Raw genomic sequence first — 16,585 nt, forward strand, 5'->3', positions numbered from 1 at the left:
CACATACAAAAAAGTGAAAAATGTGAACTTTTTTTCTCTTCTTCTTTTTCTTCCCAAAGCCCCCCAGTAAATAGTTGAATATTCTAGTTGTAGGTCCTTCTGGCTCTGCTATGTGGGATGCCGCCTCAGCACAGCTTGATGAGCGGTGTTAGGTTGGCACCCAGGATCTGAACCAGGAAAACCCTGGGCCACCCAAGTGGAGCACACGAACTTAACCACTCAGCCACAGGGTGGCCCCTGATATGTGTCTTAAGATCAATAAAATATGCTATTAGCTGTGTAATCTTAAGCATATGTGAACTTAATTCATTTCCACCTTTGAGCTTTGATTTTACCATCTGGAAACTAGAGACAATACCTTCTTCACAGGGTTTCTATGAGGATTAAATCGGCTAATATGTCTAAGACTGTTAAGTTTAGTGAGAGTGGGGACTTTGTCTTTTATTCACTGTATCCGCAGGGCCTAGCACAGTGCCTGGTGCATAGTAGGAACCCAAGAAAGTTTTATGGAATGAATCCACCTGGACTTTATCCCCAAATGGGCAGGTTCTTGGCAGATAGTGGGAGGTGGGTGTCAATAAATGGAGGCTGTTATTATTAGAATCAAACAGGCTTGGGAACAAGATCTTTTTTCACTAATGTCATGTAGAATTGCTCTTCTGTGAAGGGGGAACTCTTTAAGAAAGATGTCAGAGTGGAGGCAACAGTCTCTAGTGGAAAAGATTATTTCAGATGGCTTCCTGCCCACACACAGTAAGTTGTGAGCAGAAAATTTAAGAGTGATAGTGGTGGTGGCAAATGGAATTGGCAGGGAAGGAGAGGAATGAGGCAGGTGTGAGTGGAGGATAAAGCAAGGCAGAAAAGAAGAACCTCCACCACCTACGAAGCACTTTTTGTCATCATTTCCCTAACCCTCATAGCCCTGCAAGTGTTGTAGGGACTCAGGCTGAATATGGACATGAAGGGATTTTCCCAAATGAGACAACTAGATGGAAGCAAAGCTAATGTACACCGCGTGGTCACATGTACCAGACTCCAGCCTCCTGAGAGCAAGCCTGAGATGGGAGAGATTAATTCCAATTTACAACACACGGAATGATAGATAGGTAAACACGAAGAAGCTGATGAAAATAGTTGTTAGGGCGGTGAGACTGTAAACGATGAGAAAAATTTAAATAGCGTTGAAATTTTCTTTTCAAAAATAATTCCGCCAATGTAGGGAACGGTGTTGAAATGAAACAAAACGCCCATTCCAGCTGTAATCTCCCGGCGGGGGAGTGACTTATCCACCAGACTAAAGGTTCGTCAGGACTCCAGGTTGCAACCCAGAGTCCGGGTCAATGTTCCCTGGCTCATTAATAGGGAGTCATTGCTGACTCAAGCGTCCGTCTCCGCTACCCAATCAGCGTCCTCTTCCACGCGCCAACCGCTGCCCACCCACCCATCCTCTTCCACGGGTAACGAGCACCGCCTACCGGCTGTCAGCCTCTCGACTGCTTGGCTCCGCCCCCGAGCGGAATGCGCATGCTCCCCAATGCCTCTCCGCCCCCGCCTTCGGGCTTCTCGCGACAGCCGCCCAGCGGCAGCCTGAATCTCGCGAGAAGGACTTATTGTCTCGCGGGACCGCGGCTGGCAGACGGGCTCTCGGGCGGCCGTAGCCGGGGAAGAGGAGTTGCATGTGTCGCTTCAGCTGGCGGTAGTGGCGGGAGCGGAGGCGGCGGAGGCTGTGCGACCGCCTGGGTAATGACCCCTCGGGCCTCTCTCGCTTCCGACAAGCTCGTAGAGAACGTAGGGGAAGCTGAGGTGCCGCCTGGCGGAAGGGGGTCGGGCCGGGCGTCTCCACACCCCCGCCCACATGGGCCCCTCCGGGGTCCCCGGGATTGCCCCTTTGCCTCAGATCTGCCCTCACACCTGGCCGCCCTTGTCGCCTCAGTACTCTTACATTCTGCCCCATCCTGGCTCTTCTGCCCCCATTTTCTCTCCTCAGACTCTGGTCTCCCCGCCCCCTCCCACTCCCACCCCTGTTCCTGACTCCTGTGTCCCCCCCTTGGCATTTAGCTGCCCCCACACCCTGCACTCTGGGTACCACCTTCGTAGGCTTTTCCAGCCTGTCTTTCCAGCTGCTTTGTGGCCTTTCTCTGTTGCTGCAGTTTGCATGCCTTCCAGACCTTTTGCCCCGTCTCCACCGAAGTCATCCTCCCCATCCTTTTTCCCATTGCTTCCTCTTTCACTAGTGCCCTCCGCCCCCTATTCTTCGCGGTCCATTTGCTGAGAGTCTCACTGTCACCTGCTTCCCTGTAGACCTGTGGACCTGGTAAACGGTGTGCTCGGAATTGCTCATATTTTGTGAATCCTAATGCAGCTTGTAGCCTTCACTTAGCAACAGAGAATCGAAACAGATTTGGGATTGGGGGATTTCTAGTGGGAGGAGGTGAGACTACACCTGAAAACTGTTTCTCTGGGCTCTTGGTCCAAAATAGTCAAGATGTATTATTTACTAATTTTTAATTTTTTTTGTTGAGGTCATATTGGCTTATAACATTGTGTAAATTTCAGATGTACATTATTATGTATCAGTTTCTGTATATGCATCGTGTTCACCAATAGTCTAGTTTTTATCCATCACCGTACATATGTGCCCCTTTACCCCTTTCGCCCTTCCCCCAGAAGATGTGTTATTTTCCTTGCTTACAGGTTTGTGAGATGGCTGCTGACATTTCTGAATCTGGTGGGCATGACTGCAAAGGAGACCCAAGGAGCAATACCAAGTTAGATGCGGATTACCCACTTCGAGTCCTTTACTGTGGAGGCAAGTGTTGAAAGGCAGAAAATGGCTTTTATTCTCTGCATTTTTATGCGTTGTGATCATAGTGTCACATTTGGTACCTGTAATCTCTTTTTCATCTGTGTTTGTCATTTGGCAAAGCCTGAATTGGGAGGTGGGGAGATGATGAAGAGGACGCATGAGTTAACAGATTTTCCCCATCTGTGTGTGACTTGGGTCTTGCTGCTTGGCCTGGAGAAGCTTACAGTCCACTTGAAATAGAGATGTGCAAACAGATTATTTCAGCTGACTGTTACTTGCTAGTCCGGCTATTAGAGGAGGGCTTCTTGGAAGATCTCAAGTGTTAAGGGAAGATAGGGACAGGATGAGGAAGTGGGGAAGGGCATCCCAGACTAAGTGAACAGCTTTGCAAGAAAAAGCTTGAGGCATGTCTGTGGGAAAATAAGCAGCTTTGTATTAGGATAGCATGTAGAATAGGGAGGGAGTCAGTCAAGAGTGGAAGGTGATGAGGCTGAAGTGATGGGTAGAGGAACAGTCTTGGGAAAGTATTCTTGCTTTGACTAGTGAAATGTGTCTTAGGTTGAATCAGGATTTTTTTTCCTTTGGGTGTTTTCCTTCATTTTCAATTCCCTTTGGGTGTTTTTCTTCATTTTCAATACAGAAATATTTGTGAATTAGAAATATTCTAATTTATTAGCATCTTGGAAAGTTTCAGGAAAATTTGAAGATACAAGACAATAAAAGGGCAAGTAAATATTAATTTTTTTTAAAAAGTATTTTTAAGATATTTTAAAATATTAAAATATTTCTTTAAGTATTAAATTTTTGACCACTTACTATGTGCCTAGCAGTGTTTTGGGTTCTGGAGACTGAGTAGTGAATAAGTCAGAAAAGGTCCTTTTTCTCGTGGACCTTACATTCTGTGAGTGTCATAGAGACTTCATCTGGAGTTTAAGTGCTATAGAAGGAGACGTGATGTCACTGAGTTAAAAATTATATCAACTTATCACTTACTGAATGTCTTTGATAGTAAAATAAAATTAGTATAAAATACCTCAGTAAGAGAGTAGGCAGGGGAACTTTTTGTAGAGTTGATTGAGTTTTGTTATATTGGTCTTATTAGGTTATATTGTTTGCCTTTAGAGTCACAGTCCAGGGTTTGCATCCTGACTTCAGTGTTACCAGCTATGTGACCTTGGGCAGGTTACCTAATTTCACTAAGGGTTAGAGGTCTGTTTCTTAAAGTCTGTAAAATGAAGATGATGATTACATCTTAAATCAGAGGATTCCTGTAAAGCACCTGGTACATCAGCCAACACAACAACATAGTACAATAAGTGCTATTATTATTATTATTAGAAAAGCATACTAGTTTAGTATGGTTTATTCATCCTAGTTTGTTAGATGTAGTTAAGAGCTATTGTTTTTTGTACCCTATTTCGTCGAATCTAAGACTCCATATTTTATGTTCCACTAAGAAAGAAAAAATTGTTCGGTTGACATGCCGTAATTATAAAATGCATCCTTACAAAAATAAAAAAAAAATTTGGAATTGATGAAATACGGTATATAAAAATCATCCTGTTGAATTGCATATGTCACTCAAGGTGGCTTTTGAACAACTAAATATGCAGTTCACTCCATTGATAATTTGTGTCGACCAGAGGTCCCTAACCTTTTTGAGAAAGGATTATTTTGATTTCCTTCCCTGGTTTGTGTTAATATTCCAGGCACTAGGATGGGGAGAGGGTTACTTTTTCCTCAAGGAGTTTAAGATCTAGTTGTAGGAGAATCACTTAGGGAATATTAAATGCTAAATTAAATGATACTGAATCTGTGAATTAGGAGTTCAGGAAGGAGAGGGATCTTTTTTTCAGAAGGAAGTGGGAAATTTCCAAGGAAATGAGAAGCCTTAGGTAATAAGTAGAATTTGCAAGGAAAATTGAAGGAATTCATAAGAACAATGTGGTGGCAAGATTTAATATAGTTTCTTCATGGGAGAGGGGAAAGAAAGAGCAGAATGCTGGTTGGAGTATAGGGAGAAGCAATGGTAGGTAGGATGGGGTCATTTCCAGGGAGACATCTTGTCTTTAGGACTGAGACTTCAGACTCTGAAGTCAATCTGAGTTTGAATCCTGATCAGCCATTTACTTACTCACTGTGTGACCCTGGCCAGTTGCCTCATCCATGAAATGGATAACAGTAGAGCCTACTTCAGATGGCTCTCGAGAAGAAGAAATGAAATGATAGTCTCAAGGGCTCCACCTCCTAATACCATCACATTGGGTATTAGGTTTTCACCATGTGAATTTTGAGGGGACACAGACATTGAGAACAAAGCAGAAGGTTCCTTGGATGACGATGCATTGTTCTTCATCTTGCATCACGTCAGCAGCTACATAAAGTCAGGATGTGCCACTCTTAGTGATGTGAAGTTTGAAGATGGCTGCTAGATCTTTGTGTTGAAAAGCTACAGTTTACAAACAGTAAGTGATCTGTGGAGGGAAATTGACTTTAAGAGCAAATAACTGTGAACTTGGAACAATTGTCCAGATTTTCTCATTGTATTAGAATCGTGCTGAACTGAATATTATTCGAAATGGTGTACAAAGTTTTACAGCTTTGGTATTTGCTGTAATGGTATTTAACCTATAATTGTGTGTATATAAGTGTGGGTGGGTGTCTGTACCTACTAGTATTTGAACTTGAACTGTGAGGACTATAGAGCTCTGGTAATTAGGGAGAGCTTTAGTGGAAATGACTCTAAACTTGAAATAAAGAGACACTAGATTCCAGTTTTCTTCTGCCGCATACCACCTTTGTCATTGGATGAGCTATTTAACCTTTTGTAGGGCATCTATAACATAGCGATGGTGGGGTGAGAAGGACGATCACTGTCGACTGGCTGGCACACAGCTGCCTTGCCTGTGTACATTGTGTAATCTAATTTAGTGGTTAAGAGCATGAGCTTCAGAAACAGACCAGGGTTCAAATCCTGTTCTAACCAGATGCAAGTGGGTTATTTATGCTAAGTCTCATTTTTCTCATCTGTAAGATAGCTGTGGTAATTCTTACCTTATAGGGTTATGACAATTAAACATAATGGCTATAAAGCATAGCAAAGTGCCTAGCACATAATAGGTGGTCAATAGATGTTAGTTGCTATTATTAGTAATGGTGTACCACCTCTCCTCTCCCTCATAATCTCAAGACATTGGGCACACTGAACTACTCCTTCCTTTGCCTTAAAAATAAAAACAAAATAAGCAATTGACCCAGTACTAGAATTATAGTTAAAATTGGGAAACCCTTTGAGTTCTTCTAGTCCATTAGCCTGTGCAGGCTCTACAGTGACAGGATTGAACCAGTGTTCCTTCTAGCTTTACAGTTTCATGATCTTATGTAGCATAATAGGAAAAGAAAAGGAAAAGTATATTGCAAAGAAATGGTGGCAAAAGTGCTGCTGAAGTTTATAAATGTGGTAGTGTGAATAAAAAGTAGTGGCTTCTTTGGTAAAGCTATCAAAAGAAATAACCAGCTCCATTCAAGCTTTGTTGTATGGGGAAGTGTTCTCATTTTAGCTTAGTTTCAGATCCATTGAAGTGGTTATGGTAAAACCTTAAGATGTGCAAGTTGGTATAGTTTGATGTTGCATCAACTGAAGAAGACATTCTTCTTGAGATCAAAAAAATAAAGATAATATCTTTATTAACCATGTTCCCCTCACCTCAAAAAAAGAAAAACATTTGAAAAGTGGTACAGAAGAGTTATAGGAAAAAGTAGAAACGAAGCATGTTTTCAAATTTAAGATAAAAGTTTTGATGAACCCTGTGTGTGTGTATATATATTTTTTAATTTTCAAATCTTTTTCTCTCCATTTCTCCAGTCTGTTCATTACCAACAGAGGTAAGTCCTTTTAAAATGATTTTCTCTTTTTAAAATTCTGCATTTGAGGTCATTCATTTTAGAGCTGGCTTGAGAACTTCTTTTTCTTATTTTTCGTTTTCTATCATTTGATAGTAGGGTTTCAACCTTTTATAGAGAACTTTGGTTTAGAATAATTTCATAGTCTTACAGATTGTTTTCTTTAAACTTTGAGTCACGTGGACATCTTTTGCACTTGGCTATACATTTTGGATTTTTCCATGGAACTCATAGTCAGCTAATAAAAGATGAGTCACTTTATAGCCAAAATTTAATGTCCAAGCAAAGGAGAGAAAGCACAAATTAAATTATGTATAAGACTTTCTATTAATAAGCTTGTAAGTCAGGTTCTGTGGGCAAGTCATGAAAATGAAACACCTATATGTCCAAAACAAGAAATAGACATGCTTGTTTTTGTCTCTTTGCTCCTTCTTCTAATGGTCTTTCTGTTTGATGGAGAAGAAATAAATTACTACAGTGAGGAGGGGCCTAATCCTTTTTAATTTCTAATTTCTTATGGGGTATTTCCTGGTTGAATCCAGATTTTCTGTGGATAAGAGGTCAGGTGAGAGTAGTTAGTTTTATCTTTCTTGATATAACAAGTATAGGGAATGATTTTTAATTAAAATGTATTGGTTGGGGGCTGGCCCAGTGGTGCAGAGGTTAAGTGCACACATTCTGCTTTCGTGGTCCCGGGTTCCCCGGTTCGAATCCTGGGTGCGGGCATGGCACTGCTTGGCAAGCCATGCTGTGGTAGGCATCCCACATATAAAGTAAGGGAAGAAGGGCACAGATGTTAGCTCAGGGCCAACCTTCCTCAGCAAAAAGCAGAGGATTGGCAGCAGATGTTAGCTCAGGGCTAATCTTCCTCAAAAAAAAAATTTTTTTTAATTAAAAATGTATTGGTTGAATGAAAATGTTCTGTTGTGACTCAATTTGTTCTTTTCCCTCCCACCAGTACTGTGAATATATGCCTGATGTTGCTAAATGTAGACAATGGTTAGAGAAGAATTTTCCAAATGAGTTTGCAAAACTTACTGTAGGTATGAACATCTTTTTCTTTCATCAAAGCTTGTATACCTGAAACAAATGTATATAAGGAATTATTTTAAAGATAGGAAAGTCTTCCTTTAGTAGGATATTATAGAATTATATTTATCTATATCTACTAACTTTAAAACTGTTTTCAGTTCTTGGGTTAAAATTACTTGTATAAAGTCACACACTGTTTCCTGTGTCTTATCTCCCTGAGACAGGATAGATCAAAGTATCGACGTTCTTACATAAAGAATAGTAAATGATTTAGGGGAAAATATATTTTCACTCATTCACTTAACATTTACTTGTGAGCCTAGTATATGCTCCACACTGTTTTGGATACTGAGGATAAAGCAGTAAACAAAAGATCCTTTGGGGATGGCCCAGCCCCATGGACTAGTGGTTAATTATGGCATGTTCCACTTCGGCGGCCTGGGTTCAGTTCCACTTGTTAGCGGCCATACTGTGGTGGCAACCCACATAGAAAAAAGAGGAAGATTGGCAACAGATCTTAGCTCAGGGTAAATCTTCCTCAGCAAAAAGAAAAAAAGATCCTCTGCGCCCAGAGCTTATCAAAGGAATGGGAGAGCGGTATGAGATGAACTTAGAGAAGTAATGGAGGACCACATCTTAGAGGCCAAGTCTTGGCTTTTACCCTGAGTGAGCTGAGGAGCTATCGATGGTTTGAGCTGAAGAGTGATAAGGTGTGACTTTTGTTTCCACGGCATCTCTGGCTGCTGTGTTGAGAATAGGCTGAAGAGGGGCATAGGCAGCCAAGAAGGGAGACCAGATAGGAGGCTCCTGCAGTTATCCAGTCAGGAGATGATGATGACCTGGACCAGAATGATAGCAGTGGAGGTGCTGAAAAGTGGTCAGATTCTGGATTTTTTTTTTTTTATTCTTCTCCCCAAAGCCCCCCAGTACATAGTTGTAGATTCTAGTTGTGAGTGCCTCTGGTTGTGCTATGTGGGATGGTGCCTCAGCATGGCCTGATGAGTGGTGCCATGTCTGGCGCCAGGCGAACTGGCGAAACCCTGGGCTGCTGAAGCAGAGTGCGCGAACTTAACCACTCGGCCACGGGGCCGGCCTCCAGATTCTGGATATATTTTGAAGATAGAGCTAACAGGATTTTATGATATGTTGCACGTGGGATGTGAGAAAAAGGGGCATCTAGGGCTTTAGCCCGAGCAACTAGAAGACGGGAGTTGCTGTTGCCAGAGGTAAGGAAGACTTTGGAGGATCAGAATTCCTCGATTTGCTAAAATTGATGGCTTCTTTTACAAGATTGCTAAAAATGAAGGCAGTCATAGGAAGAAGGGAAAGCCTTCTATACCCACTGTTACCCCACTATTTGCCGCTTTGATTTTTCAGATTGTTTCCATGAGGCAGGCACAACCCCTGAAACTTGAGAAGGCTGTTTCGGTAGTAGTAGCCATATGCTCTCTGTCAGTAGTTGGATGAGAACTCTCATGTCTGGTGTGACAGTCAGTGTACATGGTTGGCCCTGAACATGACCTGCTAGGACGTGATGTGACTTGAGGAGGGGCTGGGAAGCTCTTCATATTTGGGACCAGACTTCCTGTTAACAAGATTAGTATGTTTAGATGCTAAACACTTCTGCAGAGTCTGAGTGTTTTATGCTCCTTTCATGTGGCTGAAAAGATCCTAATCCTCACCTATCAGGCTTTGTTTTGTCTTCTGTTTCCATACACTTACCATAATGACTTCAGAATTAGCCTTGATAGGAATCTACAGTATAATCATTTGCTTTATAAACGTCATGCTCAATTGTTGGTAAAATGCCTTATTTGTGTATGAGATTGCTCAAAGGTGATTTTTTAATGTTAGTATTAAGTGGTGATAATGCTTTTGGATTTCGTTTTTACATTTAGAAAATTCACCCAAACAAGAAGCTGGAATTAGCGAGGGTCAAGGAACAGCAGGGGAGGAGGAAGAGAAGAAAAAACAAAAGAGAGGTGAGACCTAAATCTATTATTTGATCTACACAAACATACCTTCTCTCTGCTAGAAGAAATAAGTAATGAAAGCTTCCCCAAAGTCAGTAACCTCTACCTGTTATTGTAATGCCATGTGTATATCATACAGAGGGATACAGAATCGTGTTCCCAGGGTGGCTAGATGTTGTGTGATTTGGGCTTTATCAGTAAATTAGACCTAAGAAAACAAGCTTTATTTGCCATCTATATGCAGGTAAAAAGCAACGTGTATATGATTTGAAAACTTTGTTACCGTATTAAAATAAGCTTATAAATAGTTTCAGGACTTTGCAGCTTTTAAAAAAAATTCCCCCAAGATCCCGTCTCTTTCTTTGCCTTAATCCCTTGCCTTCCCTTCTTAGCCAGACTTCTTTAACAAGGCTACTCACTATCCCCCTTACCATTCTGTCGTTCACTCTTCTCTCCTCAGTCAGTCCTAACCTGACTTTCATGTCACTAAAACTCCTCTAATAAGGGTCACCAGTGACTGGGTAATTCCTAAATAGTAAGAGCATTGTACACTCTCTTCTTCTTGAAGTGTTGTGCTTGCTTGGTTTCTATGACGTTCTTCTTCCTCATTCTCCTGTCACTCCTCCTCAGTCTTCTGTGCAGACTTCTCTTCTCCCTTCTGTCCCTTCACAGTTGGTGTTTCCCAGGATTCTGTCTTCAGCCCTCTGACCTCTTCATTCTGCCTGTTCTTCCTGGATGATTCTTCCACATCCATGCTTCTGCCATCACTCTACTCTTATAATTCCCAAGTCTATAATGTCTCGTCCTGGCCTGTGTCTCTAGACTGGAAATGTGCATGGTTCCACAGTCACCTCAAATTCAGCACTTCCAAAATAAATTTACTAAGTCCCAAATCTGCACCTTTTGTGTTCCCTATTTTGGTTAATGATAGCACAGTTTATCCCGTCATCTGAGCCAGAAACCTGAGACCCATCCTAGGTTCTCTCTCTTGCTCCTTTGAATCAGTTCTAAATTCTGCTATTTCTCCTCCTTACTCTCTTTCTCCTATGCCTAGTGGCCATTACTGTTGCCACTGCTTTGTTTAGATTTGGATTAATTTCTGCCTGAACTGATGCAGGAGCCTCCTCAGTGGCCTCTCTGTCAGTCTTACTCTTTACAGACACACTCTCCACACTGTAGAGTGATCTTGATAACACATAAATCTGGTTATTTCACTCCTGCATAGTTGTTCAGTGTTTTGTCTTCTTCCTCAGTATAAAATAACAGAGCTTGAAGTACTAGTCCTTTAATGACTGGTATATAATCTTCTGCTTTTATGACTTCATCTGCTGCATATCCATAAGCCTCCTTCATCAAGACAAGTGTAGTTCTCAAATATAATGCCTTTTTCTATCTCTGTACTTGTTCCCTTTTCCTGGAATGTCCTTTCTTATGCCCTTCTCCCTTCACCTGGACAATTCCTTATTCTGCAAGAACTTAGATGCCACTTCCTCTAGGAGAACTTTTCTGTCCTCCAGAAGCAGAGTAAGCCATTCCTCAGCAAAGCTCTGTGAGTACCACATTCATGGATCCTATTATAGTATATATCAGGTTGCTATAACTATTTAACTTTTTTTGTCTCCTTTTACTAGACTGAGAGTCCTAGAGGGGAGGGACTATGTTCTGTCCTGTTCCTCTTTATGTCCTCATCCCTTTGTGCAGTGCTTGGCACCTATTAAAAATATTTATTGTCTGAATACTCATGCATCTGTTTATTAATTTTGTGTTAGGAAAAGAAACTTAAGAAATTAATATTTAGTACCTTTCGAAAATTAAATATAAAGTCAATATTCTCTGTGTTAAAAACAAAACAATTAATGCTGAGCTCTTTCTTAATAAATAAAGGTGGAAGGGGTCAAATAAAACAAAAAAAGAAGACTGTACCACAAAAGGTTACGATAGCCAAAATTCCCAGAGCAAAGAAGAAATATGTAACAAGAGTGTGTGGCCTTGCAACATTTGGTGAGTTGAAGCTTAAGTATGTTTAAAATGTGTAAAGTATATTCTATCTCTCTTTTTTAATCTATCATGAAAATTTCACAGGTATGTTTTGCATGAGATTTTGCATTTCTAACTATAGCTTCAAAATCAAATTTTGAAGAAATTTAAAAATCTTTTGCAGACAGAACTGGTTTAACTTTTTACTTTCAGGAATTCCTGCTTGGGCACATCTTATGTAGAATGAGGAGGGCTAGAAAGGATTCCCTTTGAGCCTGCGTATGCTGCTCCTCTCTCCCTGTATGCTTGGTGGCAGCAGGTTGCAAAACAGCTTCTCCCCTCTGGGAATGACAGTAGAGGGTGAAGGAAGGTGGGTAGTGGCAGATTGTCCTGCTTCAGAGCCCCTCAGTTCCTGGAGGCCTTGAGTCAATAGTGAAACTGAGTTGAAATTATAAACCAAGGTCCTTCATGTGACAACACATTCAAAAACAATCACTGGGCCACATTATAAATACTAGGTTTGTTTCTCTGCTGTAAATTTTTCTTTTGTGAAAAAGGATAAACAAAAGAATTTCTATGAGTTATGAACAGTAAGGATGATGCTATTTTTATGTACTGAGCTTTATTTGACCTTGAAAATGTAAGTTGAATTGTTAAGACCTCTGCCTGTGGTAGTTTGTTCTGAAAGTAGTAATGTGAAACCCATTAATGCAGTCTGTTTTATGAATTTAAAATGCAGATTAAATTTCAAAATGGGGAAAAATATCTTTGCCATATGACTCCAATTTTAGTCTTGCTTTTTTTTTTTAAATAACAGAAATTGATCTTAAAGAAGCACAAAGATTTTTTGCTCAGAAATTCTCCTGTGGTGCCTCAGTAACAGGAGAGGATGAAATCATCATTCAGGGAGACTTTACAGATGACATAATTGATGTCATTCAGGAAAAATGGCCAGAGGTAATTATATGGAACATGTGTATCTGGAGAAATAAGTTTTTAAAGCAAGTTGCTTTCGTATTATTTGCTACAAGAGCTCATGAAATGCAATTATTTGTGTTTTATAGGTGGATGATGATAGCATCGAAGATCTTGGAGAAGTGAAGAAGTGATTTTGAACATTTGTCTCTATTTAATGATCTGAACTGAGAGTTGATATGGCCAAAGGGAGAGAGGCCTTTTAAAAATATATATATTTATGCTACAGTAAAACTGTAGACTACCCTCGCCCTTGGCATTTTCACTGTTCTGTACAAGGCTGCTTGTTTTTTTTATTGCCAAAGTCTAATAAACAGGGGTGACTGTCATGCTTATGCATGAAATAGAATTTAGTCAAATAAAAATTTTTGGTCATTTGGTACTGACTTTTCTCTTTCTCTCTCTTTTTAACTTTTTATTTTTGGAAAAACACTGTAGACTTTTTGTGGAAAGCTTTTCTGTTGATTATTTTTAAATAATCATGATTTAATCAAATCATGATTTCAAGCTGAGTAATTTTTTAAAGAATTTGAATTTGGCTTCATCACCAGTAATAACTCTCCTTGCTTCTTTGGTGTGATAGTTTTGAGATGCTTGAGCATCTAATAGATTTTGTGGTTGAATTTGCTTCATTGTTACCAACCAAGTCCACTTTCTGGGCACATTAACATACTGGTGGTAGTTGTTCAAGTTATTCTGGAGATTATTTGGTAAAGTATATTAAAAGCCTTAAAGCCATCTGCACTGTTTGACCCAGTAAGCCACTTGTTTGACATTATCCTAAAGATATACTCAATCTTGCTTAAAACTATGGATGACAGTGTTCATGACGATGTTACTCATATCAGAAATTTGCAAATGATATAAATGAACAATTGGGAAATGGTTAAAGAAATGATGGTATATCATATGGTAGAATATTATGCATATATTTAAAAATATTTTCCAAGAATACTTGGAAACATGTCTGGTAATGTTAAGTAGGAGGCAGACCCCAAATCCATTTTACACATTATTATCATTGTTTTGAGTGGAAGGCTATTCAGAGAGGCTAAGAATTCTTATTGAGGCTATAAATTATGTGAGTAAAATTCTGCTAACCAAGTGAAAATAATATACCCCCATGTTCAATATATAGTCTGGGAAATAGCAATTGAAACATGTTTTTCTCACACTAGTGACAATTTTAATGAATGCACTAAATTAAATTTTGTTTGTAATAAAGGTCCTAGGTCAGGTGCTACAAATTGGAAAGAAGACTCATGGGATTTTAAAGTGCTATAGACACCTTTGAGAAATTTAGAACCCATTGTTTATTGCCCTGCAAATTACAATCTTGAATGAAAGAGTGGTTTTTTAAAAGTAATTAAAGTCTTAGAAAGAATGTGTAATAAAGATGTGAATTAAGAAAATGAAATTCTACATTAACTGAAGTTTACTAAATACGATTATCTGATGAAGCAAATTTATCCATTAAGACCATTTGGTATGTGTTATGTATGTATCCTGTTGGTGCTGGAAGATGTCTCTGTGCCTGTGTCAGCACACGTGACTTCGTGTAAAGATTCTTAATGTTCACAGTTCTTTGCAAATGCAGTTTCAATCCATATATAGGCAGCAGTGGATGTTACTGCAGGAAAATGCAGGATTAAAATTGTCCTTGTGTATAACGTGTGAATCTTTTTCTTTGACCTGAAACTTAAAATGCAGCATAGTTTAATCTCTGATGAAAAATGTATTGAAAGTTCAAAGGTTGACTTTAATTCATACATTCTCTTTATGTATTATGTAAATGTTTTCACAGTCTAGTATTTTTAGCAAAAAGAATACTAACCTTTAAATAGCCTTATCTCATAATATGTATAAGAGATTTGCCATAATCAAGCTGGCAACTTCAAATGCAAATACAGTTTTGGTATGTCGTATTTTATTTATTTTAAAAAAAATAGATGCTGATAATTGATTTTAAATTGTTTCTCAGTTATTACATAGATGCTTCAGTAGTTACTTAGTTATTACATGGATGCCTGTAGCTTAAGATATAATCCGTGGTATCTTTCTCACTCTTAGTTAAAAAGTTGGTAAATTATTATTTTAAAGAGGAATGCTACCTTGCAGATCATGTCTTTGTTATTCAGCCAGCCCTTGTGGTCTAGTGGTTAAGATTCAGTGCTCTCACCGCTGCAGCCCAGGTTCCGTTCTGGTCAGGGAGCCACACCACTGGGCTGTCAGTTGTCATACTGTGGCGCCTGCATGTTGCTGTGATGCTGAAAGCTATGCCATGGGTATGTCAAATACCAGCAGGGTCACTCATGGTAGGCAAATTTCAGTGGAGCTTCCAGACTAAGAGTAGGAAGAAGGACCTGGCCACCCACTTCCAGTTGTAAAAAATTGGCCATGAAAAATCTATGGATAGCAGCAAAGCATTGTCTGACATAGCACAGCAAAGTGAGAGGATAGAGTTCAGCTCTAACAGGGCTGCTAGGAGTCGACCTGACGGCACTATCAACAACTTTGTTATTTACTAAATTTCTTTACTTAGGAAGTAAGGTAGACCAGAATGAGTCTGTTTAGTTCATCATTTTGAAATAGAGTGTAAAATCAGAAGGAGTATAGTTCTTGTAGCTTTCATAAAACATCATCTTTTGTCATTTAAAGAAGTTATATCTTTGAAGTTTTTTGTTTTAAAGAAAACCTGCGGGAGTGAACTTAAAAATATTGAGGTTTCTGATTTGCAACTGGTCATAATCCTCTCACCACATTCAATTAATGTTTAACAATCAGGGGCCGGCCCAGTGGTGCAGCAGTTAAGTTTGCACATTCTGCTCCGGCGGCCCGGGGTTCACCAGTTTGGATCCCGGGTGCAGACGGGGCGCTGCTTGGCAAGCCATCCTGTGGTAGGCATCCCACATGTAAAGTAGAGGAAGATGGGCACAGATGTTAGCTCAGAGGCAGTCTTCCTCAGCAAAAAGAGGAGGATTGGCAGCAGATGTTAGCTCAGGGCTAATCTTCCTCAAAAAAAAAAAAAATTATAATCTCAAAATGAGCTTCATTTATTACTACTTTTTTTATTCCTACTTTTACAGTGAGTGTTAAGTATGTGGTTGCTTGGTGAACAACGGCATTTTAGGGCTTCCCAGAAAAATACCAAATCTTGCAATGTGAGATTTGAGAAGCGTGTGGATTAAAATGCTCCTCAATTGGGAAATTGACATTCAGCCACACTCATTTTCATCTTTCTCGTTCCACCAAGACTACTGCATAGCATCTACTGATAAGCTGTTTTTAACTAGTCAGAATTTGCTTTCTTGATTTTAAATTCTAAAACATTGTCGTCTTGGTTCTCCTAACCATAAGCCTATCCTAAGGAGGCAAGTGTCACCCAAATAAGTAAAGCTTCAAAGCAAGAAATTTTAATTGTGTTTTTCCATTTTGAGATTGTCTTTTAAGAACACAAAGGCATGTTTTGCTAATTCATAGTCAACCAAAAAGTAAAGTTGAAAGGCTGGTCATTTGTCTTCCCAGTAATACCATCTTAGGAGTTAAGCAGTTGGGCTTGGGCCGGCAGGAGTTAAATGTGATAAGTAGTAGTTTTCCTTAGTCCAGTTCCTGTATAATGTGAAGTGTAAATTGGAGAAGGGGTGACTGAAGCAACAGGTGAAAAAGCTTAGATTCAATCCAGAATGTGGTAAATTTTGTCACGATAAAGCGCCAAGGTTCTCATTGCTATTCAAGAGCTAAGTCGAGAGTCCAAAAAGAATTTTTTTCTCTTCGTCTGTGATTCTTAGTTTAGGGCTGCCTGCTAGGATGGCCAGCAGCTATTAGCTGCCAGGGCTGGCGTCTGCCTCCATCCGTTTACTCGTTTGAATGCCCAACACCGTCCCCAGTGCCAGGTAGACAGCGGCTAACGAGACCGAGC

The 16,585-nt window shown here is 39.9% G+C and overlaps 1 protein-coding gene across 1 annotated transcript; it reads left to right on the forward strand.

Annotated features, from left to right (window-relative positions):
• Nucleotides 1–1,714: 1,714 nt before the first annotated feature.
• On the forward strand, nucleotides 1,715–13,052 carry DENR (density regulated re-initiation and release factor). Its single transcript, XM_001492695.7, has 8 exons — nucleotides 1,715–1,740; nucleotides 2,695–2,809; nucleotides 6,672–6,691; nucleotides 7,668–7,752; nucleotides 9,640–9,723; nucleotides 11,599–11,715; nucleotides 12,509–12,648; nucleotides 12,756–13,052. Exons 2-8 carry the CDS (start codon nucleotides 2,704–2,706, stop codon nucleotides 12,798–12,800), a joined length of 597 nt encoding a protein of 198 aa, XP_001492745.2. The 5' UTR covers nucleotides 1,715–1,740; nucleotides 2,695–2,703; the 3' UTR covers nucleotides 12,801–13,052.
• The last annotated feature ends 3,533 nt before the right edge of the window (nucleotides 13,053–16,585 follow it).

This window comes from Equus caballus, chromosome 8 (assembly GCF_041296265.1).
Source record: "Equus caballus isolate H_3958 breed thoroughbred chromosome 8, TB-T2T, whole genome shotgun sequence".
NCBI classification, from domain to species: Eukaryota; Metazoa; Chordata; class Mammalia; order Perissodactyla; family Equidae; genus Equus; species Equus caballus.